Source organism: Haliotis rubra, unplaced genomic scaffold, assembly GCF_003918875.1.
Source record: "Haliotis rubra isolate DU_JTF1 unplaced genomic scaffold, ASM391887v1 Scf498, whole genome shotgun sequence".
NCBI classification, from domain to species: Eukaryota; Metazoa; Mollusca; class Gastropoda; order Lepetellida; family Haliotidae; genus Haliotis; species Haliotis rubra.
Genome location: NW_025767188.1, coordinates 289505 through 310059, shown reverse-complemented (window position 1 = coordinate 310059; position 20555 = coordinate 289505). Strand labels below are relative to the sequence as shown.

The following is a 20555-nucleotide window of genomic DNA, read 5'->3' as shown; positions in this document are numbered from 1 at the left end:
GGCTCTAGCGTGGAGGGATATATTTAATTATTTTAGCCGTTGTATCAGGTACTGGTGTAGACTCGTGAGAATGAATGGTGAAAATGGAAGTGTCAACTTCGTGTCTTATGTTCGTTCACTATTGTTTAAATTTGGATTCTCTTTTGTGTGGATTACACAAGACTTTGCCGACGTAGATGTATTATTGCAACGTTTAAGCAACGCTCCAAGGATATCTGTTTCCAAACTAGGAGCAGTGATATTGGTACTGTAATATTGGTAGTAGTTCCTTTCTTAAAGTTTATTCATCGTACAAGTCAGTTTTGGAAACAGAAGTGTATATAACTGCGTTGTACACTAATAGAGACTAGAGCGTATATTATGTGAATTTCGTTACTTATTGCACAAAGTGGGTGTCTAACAGCTGCGTTTCAATAAAGACAATGTAGATAATACTATAGCAATATGTATCAAGTGTCATTTAGTTATGTCGTAGAAGAAGAATACCACTTTCTGTTAGTATGTCCTTACTACCATACCGTACAGTTTATTCCTGGTTATTATCATATAAATCATCTGTATTTAAGTTGAACCAGGTGTTATGCACACAAAAATATGAATGCTATCAAAAGCCTAGCAATCTACCAGAAGAGAAACCTACCTGTTTGACTGCGATACAGTGATGCATTGTATTTATGTTTACGTATTGTATGCTCACAAACAAACAAACATGTATATTTTGTACCCTGGGCCATGAGGCCATTATACGAAATAAACTCTCACTCTCACTCTCACTCTCACTCTCTCACTCTCACTCTCACTCTCACTCTCACTCTCACTCTCACTCTCACTCTCACTCTCACTCTCACTCTCTGTATCTATTTTTGTCACGAACTGTTTAACTAAACAATCCCCATGGGAGTCGCAACGTGATAAATTATGACGTAACACGTGTACACTAGTATACCACTTAATATGGGCAGTGATATAGACAAAGAAAATGTGTTAACATGTTGCTACTCGTATAGTAGGTGTAGGAGTAGCCACTCAAAGAGCCCCTTGTGTTATTCAACTTGCTGAAGTACCCATCTGTAGCGTCGTTGTGTGACTTGTATTGAACCAATGTCACTGAGGGACACTCCACTTGGTCCAATATCGCTTTGAAAATGCATACGAAAATATGTTCCCAAACCCAGCAGTGTATCATTAATCATGCAACAGATCTGGCCACCATTACGGGTATCTAATATTTCGATTTCTGTGTTGGGTCTATATATGCCAATAGTGTGTGTGCAGATTAAAGCTATACACATACCACACAACAACCGACTGTTAAACAGGAGTGAGTGAGTTCAATTCTACGCCGCATTTAGCAATATTCCAGAAATATCACCAGAAATTAGTACCCATGTGAGGAATCGCACCTATTTAACAGGATACCTCTGGCTATTGCAGACCAAAAAGCTTCAGCCAAGCCTAATAGCTGTTGTTTAACGCTGCACTCAGCAATATTCCAACTATATGGCGGCGGTCTGTAAATAATCGAGTCTGGGCCAGGCAATCGAGTGATCAACAGCATGAGCATCAATCTACACAACTGGGATACGATGACATGTGTTTGAAGTTTACCACTGACGAGTGGCGGTTGCAGTATAAAGTTTCTCAGTGGGGGAGTGGGTGGTTGTGTGAATAGCGTTTTACGCCGCAGAGTAATCAGAGGGTATTTTGGGTAAAGATCTTCTGTCAACCTTAGCCACACTAAGGTTGGGTCGGACCAACCTTAAATCTTCACCTTAACTAAGGCTACCTTAGCGTAAGGTAGATTCGTACAACGGGACGTCAACCTAAGCAAAGGCCTAAGGTTAAAACTTAAGGAGGTAAGGTAACCTTAGAGCTAAGGTTGTTTTGTACAACGTGACCCTGGGGATCTCTCTCTCTCTCTGTCTCTGTGTCTCTCTCTGTGTTTATCTCTCTGTGTCCCTGTCTCTGTCTCTGTGTCTCTCTCTGTGTCTCTGTCTCTATCTCTGTCTCTCTCTCTGTCTGCCTCTGTCTGTCTCTGTCTGTCTGTCTCAGTCTGTCTGTCTCTGTCTGTCTGTCTGTCTGTGCGTCTGTGTGTCTGTCTGTCTATCTGTGTGTGTCTGTCTGTGTGTGTGTGTGTCTGTCTGTCTCTGTGTCTGTCTGTCTGTCTGTCTGTCTGTCTGTCTGTCTGTCTGTCTGTCTCTCTCTCTCTCTCTCTCTCTCTCTCAATATAGTGTGAAACAACAAACAACTGTAATACGTTCAACAAATTAACAATTGTATTATAAAAGTAACCAAGTTTACAAATCAAGACACATCATAATTAGAAATTTCAAAGGCAGAACAATCGCAAGGGTAGTATAACATATTAGCAAAGGAGGGCAATGTTCTATACTGAGCCAGACATCAATACGTACATGTAACACATCAGGTCTTTGATGGCATTTAGAAGGGATACACATAAGGAAGAGAGTTTTATCGATGTCAACTTCTTTATTATGAGGAACACAACGTTTCTTCCTCCTCCATCAAGTGAATGAATGATATGAGGCAGAGAGTATATAACTGTACACGTCGGTATAAACACTGTATGTATCAATTTACAACACGCACACTAAACAGAAATTGTGATAAAATAGGGGCCGGGTAGCCCAGTGGTTAAAGCGTTCGTTCGTCACGACGAAGACCCGGGTTCGATTCCCAACAACTTACAATGTGTGGAATAATGTGACAAGCAGCGTAAAACCGCAACTAACTCACTGATAAACTATTCATTTGTTCGCTACATTTTATGGCTCCTTATATACTTCTCATAACAACTTATGCCCCTTTGACCTCTCAGTTGTCATGTCAATCCTACGTACCGCTGTTCAACAGACAAAGCTGTCGGTTTGTGCAACACAACACGTCACAAGTTGGCAAGACATTTCATGTGTATGTGTGCAGTGGTAGTACTGTATCCATCTGGTGATCGTTTGGCCACAATGGCTGCTCTAAACTGATTTCATGCTCCACCCGGTTTGGCTGCTTTTGTACCGATCAAACACGACCCCGTATCCAACACTGAGTTAACATCAACAGCATAAATGTGATCAGAATAACGTATACAGAGATGATAAAATGTGAGCAAAGACGATTGCCCTGCTATGCATATCACACAACATGTCGAGAAGAGAGTGAAAACCGCTGTTAAACATGCCATAAGACCTACAACCCATTCAGTACATTTTGTAAAACAATTGTTCATCAAAGTCACTTAAAGAAAAAGTGATTCAAAATCATTACATCTCAAAATATCAATATTCTACATGATATTGGACCACATAGTGTTATTGAGACAATATATCTGAATATAAAGTAGAAGTAATGGCTGCTTACATTACATTACAGTAGGTGAGAGAGTATGTTTTAAATCGGTGTTAGTTTTAGCAATCTCCAGCAATATCAAGTCGGGGGACAACAGAAATGGGCTTCAAACATTGTATCCATGTAAGGAATCAAACCCGGGTCTCGGCGTGACGAGCGAACGCTATAACCACTAGGCTACCCCACCAACCATCAAAACATTACAAGTTGGGTCTTTCTACAACAGGTATGGTTCATCACGTTCACATCAAAAGTCAAATGTTTCTACAGTGCATCACATCATATCTATCCAGGTACCATATATCTATATTTAACATACAGAAAGAGATTGTGACATGTTCTCTCACTTACAGAATGTAAATACCTTCACTACATCTGATGTACATAAGTACATACGACCACGACCACGACCACAAACACAGAGTCCGTATGGATACTGGACACCATCCTGTGATGTCAGTATGTTTCTGACAAACTGTCCTGACTCTGTCAGATGGATGACTCTGTGTAGTGAGTTGTCTGTCACCAGGATGTCGCCTGTGCTGGTACTTGTGATACCACGTGGAACCTTCAGTGCTGTGTCTCCTGTAGGTCTGTAGTTGAACACCACATCTCCCTCGGGGGTCAGACACACGACACAGTTGGTTCCCCAGTCAGACACCAGGATGTTTCCTGTTCTCGTGGTACAGAGAGAGTCGGGACACTTTAAGATGTTTCCACCATTGGGGCGAGGACAGACTGACTTCAGCACGTGTCCTGACATATCCAGGATATCAACACATACAGGGGAGTGGGAACTTGCTGCCAGTGTTGATGGTGTCAGAGACGTTACACCCCAGTACTGTTTGCTGGTTGTGATGGTCGACAGCAGCACCAGGTCAGGGTTCACTTCAACTGTTGCAATCTGACTGGTATACGGCACAGTGACAGCCACCTGGTTGTGTTTCAGCCTTGCTATACCATAGGGTCTACCTTCCAGACTGAGCTTGCTGTGACCTGGTTGACTGTTCCTGGTGTAGAAGGACTTGACACTGTTGTTGTTGTAGTCTGTAACTACCACTGTGTCTGTACCATTCACCACTAGCATTGTTACGTCACTGGGGTCTCCTCTATCTGCATCTCCTGCTACTCTCACGTCAATGGTGTCCTGTAACACAGTATCAGCCTTCAGGTCCAGCACAGCAATGGTGTCCTGTAACACAGGGGTAGCCTTCAGGTCCAGCACGGTAATGGTGTCCTGTAACACAGGAGCAGCCTCCAGGTCCAGCCCATCGTCATACTGGACGTGTATCTCACCCAAATGGAGACCTTCCAGTGCTCTACCCAGCTTGTCCGTGTCCTGTCTGAATGTTATCCTGTCTATTCTTCCCTTCTCCTTCACGTCTACGACTCCGACAGCCTCCACATCACCGGCCTCAAATCCCTGATACATCTCATACACATCCATGTCACACTCAGATTGTAGAGCCTGGTCTATCAGCTCAGTCTGTTGTTGGTACATCTGTACTGACATCTCACCTGACTTTATGTCTGCCTTCAGTTGTCCAATGTGTCTGTCAGACATCTCTTTCAATTCAGACAGAAGTTTCCGTTCCTTGGCTTTGATCATCTGTATTGCTGTGAGACTTGCAGACTTGATACTTGATTCTATTTGTATATATAGCGCCAATTCTTCTTTGACAATGGAGTTTTGTTTTCCAACATATGATTTCATCTCATCGTGTTTCTTTAATAAATTCTCTTTATTCCTTTTCAGCTCGGTTTTCATTGCAGGAATCTCTGACTCAATTTCAACAACCATGTCACATTTCCTGTGATGTATGGTGCAACATGTTTGACAAACAGCTGTTTTACAATCTTTACAAAGATATTTCATATTCTCGTCCTTGTGGACTTTACAAATGATTTTTCTCTTGACCTTGACCCTTGTCTCTCCAGACAGGTCAACTACGTTATGGTGACGGGAAGAGGGGATTCGTTGGTGCATCCGTGTACATCGTTCACATAGTGCGTCGTCACAAACAGAACACCAAGTTGAAGCTGGAGTTGTCTCCCCTTCCTCCTTGCAATAACTGCAGTTAGTTGTATCTGAAATAACCATTCATTCATGTGGTGATATTAACCTGGTGACATCACAATGTATTATATGGCTGGATGTGTCACATCATGTTCCTACTTGACTTGAAAATGTATCGGAAACATCGGAACACGTCTCAGGTTGAAACGTCATGTAAATATGTTTGAAATTGTCTCACTGTAAACGTTGTTGTACGGATCATGAATTAGGAGATAAACCTACTGTGTGGGAAAATCAGAGGTATATAACGAAATTATAATAGCTCTAAATTTCATTTAAAACCGAACGCGTAGCGTGAGGTTTTAAATGAACAATTTAGAGCTATTATAATTTCGTTATATACCTCTGATTTTCCAACACAGTAGGTTTATCTCCATTCTACCATGACTATTTTATGAACAATTTCAGTTGTAGCTCTTTCTTTGGTTACGAGTCAATACGTGAAGCTGCCTCGCATTCCTATCTCAAGTGGCATCGCCCGAAACGGGGTGATTGGTGGCAGACCGTCAATAACTAACAAACTCCAGATTCAGTAATAACAAATCACGGGTTTTTTTTCAATGCATTAATCATCAATCATTAACTGATAAGTTGGAAAAGATATATCAAATAAGTTTAAAAAGCTTGGTTCACATTTGAAAATTCCACCGTAGACCCTTTCCCCACCAGAATAATGGCAGCAACCTCATGGCCTTGACCTTTTCTCGGAAGTCATTGTTTACATTTACGTGCAAATTTGGAAAGATGCGACAGGAGAGCCTCTGACAGTTTGCGCAAGGTTAACCTGATTGTATGACTGAGATAATCTTTGATATCTAATTACTGGTACTGGTACAAAATGTAAGAGTAGGGGAGCTTTTGCTGTAACGAGAAGGCCATGTTGTACCGAATTTAGTACTGTTGAATTTTGCGCCCTGTCAACTTGACGATTTCACGCACCTCTACGTCTGCGTGCGACAGCTGTGGTGACCCTTACACACTCATATGTGTACTTTGTGCTCAAATTCGATTTTACTGATATTATTTTTTACATTTTGGAAAGTGTTTTGTGACCTAGTGGCTTCAAAGTGTAGTGAATTCAAATTGAATCGGATTCGCTAGCATGTCCTCGAGGCTGTTGACAAAGAGCCAGATTTGTGATGATATTTCCGAAAGGATGGGACAGGACATGAGGGTGTACCTCTGGCATAAACACGGTAAGGTAATTAATTATACTTTAATAGACTACTTTAGATCAAGCAGTGTAAAGGATAAGGGGGATCATGACTAAGCTAAATAACTTTTTTCAACGATATTATACTTTTAGAAAAATATATGTTGGGCTAAACAGAACGGTTTTCAGGTTCTGTAATTACTACCGCTAAATTTGAAACAGTACAAATTTCAAAATATCATTTTGCTTGAACTGATAACCCAACTGTCTATTTATGTGGACGGAAGGGATTCAAATTTCTTCGGCGTTCGATGTTAATGCATCCTCCGTTACCGGATTAAGATCAGTGGCGATATCGTTGACGAAAGCTGATAATAAATTTAACACGGAAATTATGTAGCAGTCTATTGCTGGATCTATTCTGACATAACATAGAATCAACGTAAACATATTTGTTCTTGTTGATTTTTTATTCGGAAAGCAGACGATGTTTTGATCTTGTTCGACTGAATATTTGTTTCCAAGCATTCGAAGTACTTTTGTATGTATAAACACCTATCGCTGTGATTTACGCAAGTAGTGAGTCGAGCCCGTCATCGCTAAATCCATCTTTAAAGACATATGTGTAATTTCCGACAGCAAAATCGCCGTAATTTATCGATGCATCGGTAGGTTGTTTGGTGTCCGCCATGTTGGAGGGCAGACAAAAATAGTGCATTACCGTAAACCATGTATAATTGCGCACGGAAAATCAGAGACCAGTATAACGTGATTATATACCTCTGAATGACTTTAATTAACCAATCACAATCCAGTGTTTACTGAAGTCATGGTAGAATACGGTTTATATATGTCTTTTGTCATGTCACCTGATATGCTGTTTCTTGCTCGTTGAACACATATCCACAATGAAAATTCACATTCCTCACAAACAGTTGTTTTACATACATCAAACTATACTAGTATTTACATAGCAGGGATCATACAGTGTTCATAACATCACAAACATTTATTTTGCTTAAATCAATTATTCTGTTACCTGCTAGCAAACAACACGTATATTGCTACAACCTACAACTATTCACCTTTAGATCCGGGGCCAAACGAGTCCAACAGTCCCTGGATGACGAAGCTTGGCTTGACGTCATCCGCCCACTCCTCCACTGGTCTCTCGGGGTCAGACACTTTCGTCATCTTCCTGCAGAATGGACACAGGAGAGACTTGGCACTGAGGGCTTCTGGTCTGGTTTTAGTGTAGTTGACGACACATTTCCGACAGAAGGTATGATTACACACAAGTGTACAGGGCTTGTCAAACACCTCTGTACATATGGTGCATGTCAGGAAGTGTTCTGTCAACTTCTGGGAGGTCGCCATCTCTCCTATCAAAAGTCAGCAGACACGACATAAACATTCTATCCACTATACAAACCACTGTCCGTCTTGTAGATTCTTTCTTTGGCCTGATATTGATATTGGATACTTTTTCATACGTAAAACACAGAACTTACATTCCCTCAGATATTTCACGGTTTACACAGACACAAAATTATCTCTTTTGCCTGACATACTGGAACCGTTGAGCCACTATACGAATGTTTATGGGCACTTGTGGTGCCTTTGTACTGATTTCTGAACTTAGTTAATTTTAGAACACAACTGTTAATTACAGCACATTTCTTTGTTGTTGTTGTTTTTGTTGGTTTCAAAGCTTATTCTTTTACGGAATTAATTCATAATTTAGTTCAGGTGTTTAGTTCAAGAAACACTGCCATGAAAGTCAGGCGGTCGGTCCCTCGGGCTGTTGTATGAGTTGTGCTATTGTGCTTTAGGAATATGTTATCTTTTGAGGTTGACAAGCAGTACCGCATGACATTGTATAGTATAACAGACTGGTCATGTTTTGACTGGTGTCAAGGAGCACCATCAATCAGATAACCGTGTGCAGCATGTCGATCACCTGACAGAGTTCATGGCGACACCCGCTCATTACCATATCGAAAGTAGGGGACGTTAAGTTCGGATTCCGCTACAATAGATGTCAAATAATGTGGTAATGTAAAATTATTTTACCATATGTTTGTGCTGTAGCATTTATCATAAATCAATTCAGTAATAACTTTAACATACACACGTGATACATACATCCATATACATCGGGACAGATCTCAGTATTGAAGTCAAGAGGCCGATCAAGGAAGTAATGAAAGTAGACACTTCATACACCATGCTCAGTCTAAATATTGCAGGATATTAGGTGCCCGGATTTGAGCATGTGCCTGGAGATGACCTAACAGTTAGATGAACCATTGTAGTGTTACCTGTACACAGTAGGACAGGTGTGTAGCGTTATAACTGGAATAGACACAGCCCCTGTGACAACACACTCACCTGAGACAGCCAGGTGACCGGTCCAGAGGGAAACTGAGCACAGAAAGAGATATACCGTACAGGGTTGACGTGGTTCATTCGTGATCAACTCGTCATTCAGGGACAGTTTGCATGTTACGGAAAGGGACGAGTGATGTCGAATGAGAATCCGCAGGGTCACAATTCAAGATTTATCGTCGCAGTCTTATAGCTGTGATAGTGTTAAGATTACAAACTTCAGGCTCCTGTGATATAGCTGGATGACTGCATAACAACAATCACTAACTCACTCACTCACCCAGGAATAAGTCACACCGTTATCTTTTTGTGGGTCTGCTACACTCTACACGTTCACAAAGCACATGCTGTCTGTTGGTTTGGGTTTGAATGTGAAAAACAGTTTATCTTGGAGAACATGAACATTCATGTTGAGTCGTCTGCTCGTCAGACGGAAGACCCGGGTTTGATTCCCCACATGGACCAAATGTGTGAAGCCAATTTAGGTGTCCCGCCGTGATACTGCTAAAAGCGGTGTTAAAACACTCCCCTAACTTTTCTGAGGACTGGACTGGTCATTTTTTTGTACTGACGTTTAATATTAAAGAGTAAATGCTAAATTATACTGGACGAAATTTGTGTGCTGGTATCAAAGAAGGCGACCAGTGTCCGTCAGAGCTCCTGGACATGACATCCGCACGTTGACCCTCAATATTAATGAACGATGTCGTTACACTCTCAGACTTGTGTACAGATTGGTCAAGACTTGCTTGTGGTTAACAACGGTCACGAACCGTATGCTTCATTCCCATGGGATTCTGGTTATCAAGGATCAAGGATATGTCGTCCAAGGGGACTATATGAATAGGTTCCGTCACATGGAAGAATAATTGTTGTCATGCACCGGCTGCTTGGATGCTGCCATAATAGCAATCACTCGTTTATCCAGCCAACACTCGACTATCTACAGACTACCGCCATCAACATGTGGCTGGGTCACAGTGACAACACGCAGAGTGAAGGCAGGGTTGTTTACTTCCAAGTGGCTTGACAATTTAGTGTACACGCTAAACCCTGAAACAGTTGTGGCAACACTATAATAACAATATAATAACAATGTTCAGCATGTTTACAGAACATACATTTACATCTATTTGTAAATATTCAGTACATTAACAGTATTAACGACGATTCCACCAGTTGACAACATACAGCCGTGGGACGATCCCAACTATGACTATGTTTTGAATAGACCTACTGCAGACTGGTATGCAAGCCACTCACCTATCACATGTTCATGGAAAACTGATTAGATACTGAATTATTTTTTCCTCGGTCACGGTAACATTTGCAGTCATGATAACAGCAATGATCAATGTGTTGAGCCTGTCTTCCGGCATACATCAGTATGGGAACACTGAAATAGTTACGTTCGAGGTTCATGATTTTATGATGAATATTAAGTAACTTTCAGCTTTATTTCATAAAATGCGTCTTCTGCTAAATTTATCCCTAAAGGTTTAAGTATGGTGATGAAATACGCACCGTTACGGAAGTCAATAAGTTTGATCTCACTACTGGATACAGTAATGAAGTACCCTAAATTCGTTAACATAAAGGAACGATGGTTCTTTATGTTAGAATGATATATATACATGTTATAAACAGTATTGTCCGGCACATTAGATACCCTATGTATGGCACAGGGGCCCGTGTTTATGCCTGGGCTGCCATAGCAGACGATGGAATAATGTGTCCTTGAAATAAGATAGGTTATGATAAGAACCAAACCGATTCAGTGTAAACTCTCCATATAGACTTAATGATAAGCATAGAAAGATATATTTGATACTCTATAAAACCTTGGATTGAGATACTTTGCGATTATTTGTTGTTGTGAAAGCCAGGTGATAGAGAAAGGCTTCGTAAGCGATGATGAGTTGGGAGATCAACTTTATAGGGTTCTGCGAAGTATTCGTGTCCGTAGTCGTCAGTGTCTCGTCTTGATCTCCTAATTGTCATCAGTCAGATTTGGCGGGTAAGTTGATCACGTGCCTCGATCACACCCGGAAACATACGAGCAGCATCGGATGGCCAATCCAATGTAAGAGTGCGGTAGCACCGATCACTACATTGTTTTAGAGACCGACTCCGTGGTGTAGTGGTTAGAGCGTCCGCCCCGAGAGCGGAAGGTCACGGGTTCGATGCCCGACCGCGTCATACCAAAAGACGTTAAAATATGGTACTTGTTGGTTCCTGCCTGGCGCTCGGCATTAATGGGTACAACAATGAGTGGTCGGCTCGGAGTCAGTATAATGTATCTGAGTGGGGTATTCATGCTTCACTGCGGCATGGTATCTCAGTGGGCTAGCACTATAAAACCAGCTTCAGTCTGGGCTAGTACAAGCAGCCGCACATACACATACACAAGCATGCACGTCGTCATATGAGCGAAATATTCTCAAGCACGACGTTAAGCAAAATTTCACCTCACCTCACCTCGTGCAAACTGCGATAACAACAATGAGACAACATTCCTACACAAAACATTCTCACTATGCCTCGCTTTATAGTTATTTAATGTTATTTACGTTTAACAGGGAAGATATGATACACATTAACAGAGAAACTTTGCGTCTACCCGCGTGCCGTTTACAACACACGCTAACTACACTGACGGCATTAATTACCCTTATTTAATATATGTTGTGTGTTTATAATTACACATTGAAGATAACCTGTCACACAAGTTTTGTCAGTCGTGTCTGGTGACGATATGACGTGTGAGGGTGCGAGGTGTTCAGACATAGGAAAAGCATGCAGGTTTGAATGGACCAATCGTGACGTATGGTCATGGTTGAGTAGACACTATTGATTGTATTATTAAAACTAAGCGATTAAGTATATGAAATGTTTCAGCGCTGATATGAGCTGAAATCAAGAAACTTATCAAAAGTACATGACTTATGAACTTGTTCATCACGAGTGATCTCCCTTCCATCACCCAATAATGTCAAGTCAATTCAGTAACAGGTGTTGATCGCGTTGAACAGAAAGCAGCTCAGACGTATGTCATTTGATCGTACATACAACTCTCTCATGTGGAGATATCCCAGAAACATCTGAAGTCTTCCTCCTCTACATCTGTAGTCTACCTGCTCTACATCTGTAGTCTACCTGCTCTTCATCTGTAGTCTACCTGCTCTACATCTATAGTCTACCTCCTCTACATTAAAACTAAGCGATTAAGTATATGAACTGTTTCAGCGCTGGTATGAGCTGAAATCAAGAAATTTATCAAAAGTACATGAATTTGTAACTATTTCATTTCAGCTACTACAGTAAGGGCAAACAAAGCAATATATTACAATATATATTTACATTGCATATGTCAGCGCCTGTTGGAGGCTGAAATAAAGATAGAGAATTAACGATGATTTACAATACTTAAAATCTAACTGGCGCAAAGTGATCATAATACTCAGATATAAAAAGTAGATCGCTGCCACAAACACGTGGCTGGAAAACTGAGTGCTGCGTTGACCATCAAGCGGCAGTGTACACTGTTTACGAGGGGCTATCAAAACGTTTTGAGCCTGAAATGCTTCTGTTGTGTGCATGATAAAAATAACTGTATGATATTGAAGAAAGGTTTAGATCATTCACATAAACGTAATGTTGACATGCACATGTCCCTACTTTACGTGACATTACATGTACCCCTATCGAAACTGCAGAAATGGATAAGCTTGAGTACAGAGTATTCATAAAGTGTTTGGTCCTCTAGGGCCACACGGCGAAGCACCTTGAAGAGCGATTGACAGTATCCCATGGTACTCAGTACTCGTACTGCTACTCGAACATCGCTCTTCAATGTCCCCCTCGTATGTCTGTTTACAACACACGGGAAGTTCTGAAACAGCTCAAGTGGTGATACACTATTCTGGCGATCGCTGTTATTGCTCTATAAAAATACCTCATTACGAGTGATCTCCCTCCCACCACACAATAATGTCAAGTCAATTCAGTAACAGGTGTTGATCGCGTTGAACAGAAAGCAGCTCAGACGTATGTCATTTGACCGTACATACAACTCTTCCGTGTGGAGATATCCCAGAAAAATCTGTGGTCTACCTGTTCTACATCTGTTGTCTACCTGCTCTACAACTGTAGTCTACCTGCTCTACACCTGTAGTCTACCTCCTCTACATGTGTAGTCTACCTCCACTACATCTATAGTTTACCTCCTCTACATCTGTAGTCTACCTGCTCTATATCTGTAGTCTACCTGCTCTACATCTGTAGTCTACCTGCTCTACATCTGTACTCTACCTGCTCTACATCTGTAGTCTACCTGCTCTACATTTGCAGTCTACCTGCTGTACATCTGTAGTCAACCTGCTCTACATCTGTAGTCTACCTGCTCTACATCTGTAGTCTACCTCCTCTACATCTGTAGTCTACAACCTCTACATCTGTAGTCTACCTGCTCTACATCTGTAGTCTATCTGCTCTACATCTGTAGTCTACCTCTTCTACATATGTATTCTACCTGCTCTACACCTGTAACCTACCTGCTCTACATCTGTAGTCTACCTGCTCTACATCTGTACGGTCCTCTCAAACCATATTGTTAATGTATCACACAAAGGTATAAAAAACTAAAAACAATACATCTTTCTTCGTATACTGGTCTGTTTTCCTCACGGCCAATAGATCGTGGTCATTATGTCTTCTTGGCGTTTTACTTTCATTGTATGTCTTCTGTGACCTCCTTCCGTGATTCATGGCAGTTCGTGGATAACACCGTGAAGATCAGGGTTAGAATTGATCTTCAGTTACCAATGCTTTTCGTGTCTCGATCTGAGCTTGAATGATACGGTATTATTAACCTGGTTTATATAGTCGATGAGGCTCTAGCGTGGAGGGATATATTCAATTATTTTAACCGTTGTATCAGTTACTGTAGTAGACTCGTAAGAATGAATGGTGAAAATGGAAGTGTCAACTTCGTGTCTTATGTTCTTTCACTATTGTTTAAATTTGGATTCTCTATTGTGCGGATTACACAAGACTTTGGCGACGTAGATGTATTATTGAAACGTTTAAGCAACGCTCTAAGGATATCTGTTTCCAAACTAGGAGCAGTGATATTGGTACTAGTTCCTTTCTTAAAGTTTATTCATCGTACAAGTCAGTTTTGGAAACAGAAGAGTATATAAGTGCGTCGTACACTAATAGAGACTTGAGCCTAGCAATCTACCAGAAGAGAAACCTACCTGTTTGACTGATATACAGTGATGCATTATATTTATGTTTACGTATTGTATGCGCACAAACAAACAATTATGTATTTTTTGTACTCTGGGCCATTAGGCCATTATACGAAATAAACGCTCACTCTCACTCGCTGTATCTATTTTTCTCACGAAATGTTTAGCAAAACAATCCCTATGGGAGTCACAACGTGATAAATTATGACGTTTAAATTACACTAGTATACCACTTATTATGGGCAGTGATATGGACAATGAAAATGTGTTAACATGTTGCTACTCTTATAGTAGGTGTAGGAGTAGTAACTCAAAGAACCCCTTGTGTTATTCAACTTGCTAAAGTACCCATCTGTAGGGTCGTTGTGTGACTTGTATTGAACCAATGTCACTGAGGGACACTCGACTTGGTCCAATATCGCTTTGAAAATGCATAAGAACATATGTTCCCAAACCCAGCAGTGTCTCATAAATCATGCAACAGATCTGGCCACCATTACGGGTACTTAATATTGCGATTTCGCACCTATTTAACAGGATACCTCTGTCTATTGCAGACCAAATTAAAAAGCTTCAGCCAAGCTTAGTAGTTGTTGTTTAACGCTGCACTCAGCAATATTCCAACTATATGGCAGCGGTCTGTAAATAATCGAGTCTGGACCAGGCAATCGAGTGATCAACAGCATGAGCATCGATCTACACAACTGGCATACGATGACATGTGTTTGAAGTTTGAAAGGTATAAACTCGACCATTGACGAGTGGCGGTTGCAGTATCCAGTTTCTATGTGGGTGGTTGTGTGAATAGCGTGTTACGCCGCAGAGTAAACAGAGGGTATTATGGGTAAAGGTCTTCTGTCAGCCTTAGCCACACTAAGGTTGGGTCGGACCAACCATAAATTTTCACCTTAAGTAAGGCTACCTTAGCGTAAGGTAGATTCGTACAACGGGACGTCACCCTTAGCAAAGGCCTAAGGTTAAAACTTAAGGAGATAAGGTAACCTTAGAGCTAAGGTTGTTTTGTACAACGGGACCCTGGAGATTGACAGTGGGGATCTCTCTGTGTGTCTCTCCCTGTCTCTCCCTGTCTCTCTCTCTGTCTCTCTCTCTGTCTCTCTCTGTCTCTCTCTGTGTCTCTCTCTCTATGTCTCTCTGTGTGTCTCTCTCTGTGTCTCTCTCTCTCTCTCTGTCTGTGTCTCTGTCTCTCTCTCTGTGTCTCTCTCTGTGTCTCTGTCTCTCTGTGTGTCTCTCTCTGTGTCTCTGTGTCTCTCTCTGTGTCTCTCTCTCTGTCTCTCTCTGTGTGTCTCTCTCTCTGTCTCTCTCTGTGTCTCTCTCTCTGTCTCTGTGTCTCTCTCTATCTCTGTGTCTCTCTCTGTCTCTGTGTCTCTCTGTCTCTGTGTCTCTCTCTGTCTCTCTCTGTGTCTCTCTCTGTGTCTCTCTCTCTGTGTCTCTCTCTCTGTGTCTCTCTGTCTCTCTGTGTCTCTCTCTGTCTCTCTCTCTGTATCTCTCTCTCTCTGTCTCTCTCTCTGTCTCTCTCTGTCTCTCTCTCTCTGTCTCTCTCTCTCTTCTCTCAAAACAATATAGTGTGAAACAACAAACAACTGCACTCAGTTCAACAAGTTAACAATTGTATTATAAAAGTAACCAAGTTTACAAATCAAGACACATCATAATTAGAAATTTCAAAGGCAGAACAATTGTAAGGGTAGTATAACATATTAGCAAAGGAAATGGCAATGTTCTATACTGAGCCAGACATCACTACGTACATGTAACACATCAGGTCTTTGAATGGCATTTAGAAGGGATACACATCAGGAAGAGAGTTTTATCGATGACAACTTCTTTATTATGAGGAACACAACGTTTCTTACTCCTCCATCAAGTGAATGAATGATATGAGGCAGAGAATATATAAGTGTACACGTCGGTATAAACACTGCATGTATCAATTTACAACACGCACACTAAACACAAATTGTGATAAAATAGGGGCCGGGTAGACCAGTGGTTAAAGTGTTCGTTCGTCACGGCGAAGACCCGGGTTCGATTCCCAACAAATTACAATGTGTGGAATAATGTGACAAGCAGCGTAAAACAGTAACTAACTCACTGATAAACTATTCATTCGTTCGCTACATTTTATGGCTCTTCACATACTACTCATAACGACTTATCTCCCTTTGACCACTCAGTTGTCCCATTTGACCAATTCAGTAAATTTTGTAAAACAATTGTTCATCAAAGTCGCATATAGAAAAAGTGATTCAAAATCATTACAACTCAAAATATCAATATTCTACATAATATTGGACCACATAGTGTTATTGAGACAATATATCTGAATATAAAGTAGAAATAATGGCTGCTTACATTACATTACATTCCAGTAGGTGAGAGAGTATGGTTTTATATCGCTTTTAGCTTTTAGCAATATTCCAGCAATATCAAGTCGGGGGACACCAGAAATGGGCTTCACACATTGTACCCATGTAAGGCATCAAACCGGGGTCTTCGGAGTGACGAGCGAGCGTTTTAACCACTAGGCTACCCCACCGACCCTCAATACATTACAAGTATGTATGGTTCGTCACATTTACATCAAAAGTCAAATGTCCCTACAGTGCATCACATCCTATCTATCCAGGTAACATATATCTATATTTAATACAGAAAAGGGTTCTGACATGTTCTCTCACTTACGAAATGTAAACACCTTCACTCCATCTGGTGTGCACAAGTACATACGACCACGCCCACCAACACACAGTCCTAATGGATACTGGACACCATCCTGTGATGTCAGTATGTTTCTAATAAACTGTCCTGACTCTGTCAGATGGATGACTTTGTATAGTGAGCTGTCTGTCACCAGGATGTCGCCTGTGCTGGTACTTGTGATACCACGTGGAACCATCAGTGCTGTGTCTCCTGTACGTATGTAGTTGAACACCACGTCTCCCTCGGGGGTCAGACACACGACACAGTTGGTTACACGGTCAGACACCAGGATGTTTCCTGTCCTCGTGGTACAGAGGTAGTAGGGACACTTTAAGATGTCTCCACCATTGTGGCCAGGACAAACTGACTTCAGCACGTGTCCCGACATATCCAGGATATCAACACAGGGAGGGGACTTAGAACTAGCTGCCAGTGTTGATGGTATCAGAGACGTTATACCCCAGTACTGTTTGCTGGTTGTGATGGTCGACAGCAGCATCAGGTCAGGGTTCACTTCAACTGTTACAATCTGACTGGTAAACGGCATAGTGACAGCCACCTGGTTGTCTTTTACCCTTGTTATACCCCATGGTCTACCGTCCAGACTGAGCTTGCTGTGACCTGGTTGACTGTTCCTGGTGTAGAAGGACTTTACACTTCTGTTCTGTGTGTCTGTAACTACCACTGTGTCTGTACCATTCACCTCTAACACCGTCACGTCACGGGGGAATACTCCACCTGCATCTCCTGCTACTGTTAACTTAATGGTGTCCTGTAATACAGGGGTAGCCTTTAGGTCCAGCACATCGTCATACTGGACGTGTATGTCACCCAGATGGAGATCTTCCAGTGCTCTACTCAGCTTGTCCGTGTCCTGTCTGAATGTTATCCTGTCTATTCTTCCCTTCTCCTTCACGTCTACGACACCGACAGCCTCCACATCACCGGCCTCACATCCCTGATACATCTCATACACATCCATGTCACACTCAGATTGTAGAGCCTGGTCTATCAGCTCAGTCTGTTGTCGGTACATCTGTACTGATATCTCACCTGACTTTATGTCTGCCTTCAGTTGTCCAATGTGTCTGTCAGACATCTCTTTCAGTTCAGACAAAAGTTTCCGTTCCTTGGCTTTGATCATCTGTATTGCTGCGAGACTTGCAGACTTGATACTTGATTCTATTTGTACATAACGAGCCAATTCTTCACCAACTTTGTAGGTTTGTTTTCCAACATGTGTTTCCATCTTATTGTGTTTCTTTAACAAATTGTTTTTGTTCTTTCTCAGCTCGGTTTTCATTGCAGGAATCTCTGACCCGATTTCAACAACCAACTCACATCTCCTGTGATGGATAATGCAGCATGTTTGACAAACAGCTGTTATACAATCTTTACAAAGATATTTGATATTCTCGTCCTTGTGAACTTTACACATGACCTTTCTCTTGACCTTGACCCTTGTGTCTCCAGACAGGTTAACCACGTCATGGTGACGGAAAGAGGGGATTCGTTGGTGCATCCTTGTACATCGTTCACATAGTGCGTCGTCACAAACAGAACACCAAGATGTAGCTGGAGTTGTCTCCCCTTCCTCCTTGCAATAACTGCAGTTAGTTGTATCTGGAATAACCATTCAATCATGTGGTGATAATAACTTGGTGACATCACAGTGTATTATAGGACTAGATGTGGTGATATTAACCTGGTGACATCACAGCGTATTATAGGGCTAGATGTGGTGACATTAACCTCATGACATCACAATGTATTACAAGGGTAGATGTGGTGTTATTAACCTGGTGACATCACAATTTATTATAGGGCTAGATGTGGTGATATTAACCTGGTGACATCACATTGTATTATAGGGCTAGATGTTGGGGATATTAACCTTGTGACATCACAATGTATTATAGGGCTAGATGTGGTCATATTAACCTGGTGACATCACAATGTATTATAGGGCTAGATGTGGGTGATATTAACCTGGTGACATCACAATGTATTATAGGGCTAGATGTGGTGATATTAACCTGGTGACATCACAATGTATTATAGGGCTGGATGTGGTGATATTAACCTGGTGACATCGCAATGTATTACAGGGTTGGATGTGTCGCATCATGTTCCTACTTGACACATGTGAGAAAAATGTATCGGAAACATCGGAACACTTCTCAGGTTGAAACGTCATGTAAATATGTTTGGAATTGTCGCACCGTAAACGTCGTCGTACGGATCATGTATCAGGTTTATATATGTCTTTGGTTATGTCACCTGATATGCTGTGTCTTGTCCGTTGAACAGATATCCACAATGAAAGTTCACATTCCTCACAAACAGTTTTTTTATATACATCAAACTATTCTAGTATATACATAGCAGGGGTCATACAATGTGCATAACATCACAAACATTTATATTGCTTAAATAAATTATTCTGTTACCTGCTTGCAAACAACACGTATATTGCTACAACCTACAACTATTCACCTTTAGATCCGGGGCCAAACGAGTCCAACAGTCCCTGGATGACAAAGATAGGCTTGACGTCATCCGCCCACTCCTCCACTGGTCTCTTGGGGTCAGACACGTTCGTCATCTTGCTGCAGAATGGACACAGGAGAGACTTGGCACTGAGGGCTTCCCGTCTGGTTTTGGTGTAGTTGACGACACATTTCCGACAGAAGGTGTGATTACACACAAGTGTACAGGGCTTGTCAAACACCTCTGTACATATGGTGCATGTCAGGAAGTGTTCTGTCAACTTCTGGGAGGTCGCCATCTCTCCTACCAAAAGTCAGCAGACACAACATAAACATTCTATCCACTATACAAACCACAACATTCATTACACAAACACCGACCATATTTGTAGTCCCGATTTACTGACAGGTCTAAAACAACCAAGTCTAGTAAATCCTGCTCTTGGAATTATGAACGAATGAAAACATATTCCAGATGTATGTAGATCCTATAATCAATGAGAGGTAACCATGGTAGACGGGTTGTAACTGGGTCGTCTGTATTGTGTGTGTATGATGTGTGCGTGTGTGGGTCGCCCTGTCTTGTTGGTCATAAATAAAACATAGAACAGCTATTCTATCACATATTTCACGTTATACACAAACAATCCTGTATTTGAGAAGCGTTAGAAACTGTATATAGGATGAAGGGAAGTGACCATCAGTTGGTTTGATTCTGTCAGTCTTGTAGATTCTTTCTTTGGCCTGATATTGATACTGGATACTTCTTCATACGTAAAACACAGAACATACAATCCCTCAGATATTTCACGGTTTACACAAACACAAAATTCTCTCCTTTGCCTGACATACTGGAACCGTTGAGCCACAATACGAATGTTTATGGGCACTCGTGGTGCCTCCTCATGTCGTGGTAAGAACATGCACGCAATAGAAAGGCAGCTACAACTCTGCCTTAACAAAATCCAAAAATGAGCCAATGAAAATGGTTTTTAAGTTTCCAAAATCCAAAACAAATTGTATTCACTTTTGTCGTAAATACAAACCACACAAGGATCCAGACCTAACTTTAGATGGTACTCCCATCAAGGTAGTAGAAGAGGCCAAATTCC

General features: G+C 41.4%; 1 protein-coding gene and 1 long non-coding RNA gene across 4 annotated transcripts in view; one reads left to right on the top strand and one right to left on the bottom strand.

Annotated features, from left to right (window-relative positions):
- LOC124291619 overlaps positions 1-20555 on the top strand; it is a 237458-nt gene that overhangs the window by 178854 nt on the left and 38049 nt on the right. The window lies entirely within an intron of this gene.
- LOC124291601 (protein wech-like) lies at positions 3263-19848 on the bottom strand. 3 transcript variants are annotated; one of them, XM_046728641.1, is made up of 3 exons: positions 19451-19781; positions 7679-7975; positions 3263-5451 (listed from the first exon to the last, which is right to left on the bottom strand). In XM_046728641.1, the coding sequence occupies exons 1-3, from the start codon at positions 19740-19742 to the stop codon at positions 3707-3709; spliced, it is 2334 nt and encodes a 777-aa protein (XP_046584597.1). In that variant the 5' UTR covers positions 19743-19781; the 3' UTR covers positions 3263-3706. The 3 variants fall into 3 exon arrangements, with proteins under 3 accessions (XP_046584597.1, XP_046584598.1, XP_046584599.1); XM_046728642.1 differs by lacking the exon at positions 19451-19781 and adding an exon at positions 8915-8998; XM_046728643.1 differs by lacking the exons at positions 3263-5451; positions 7679-7975 and adding an exon at positions 16801-18577 and having other exon boundaries at positions 19451-19848.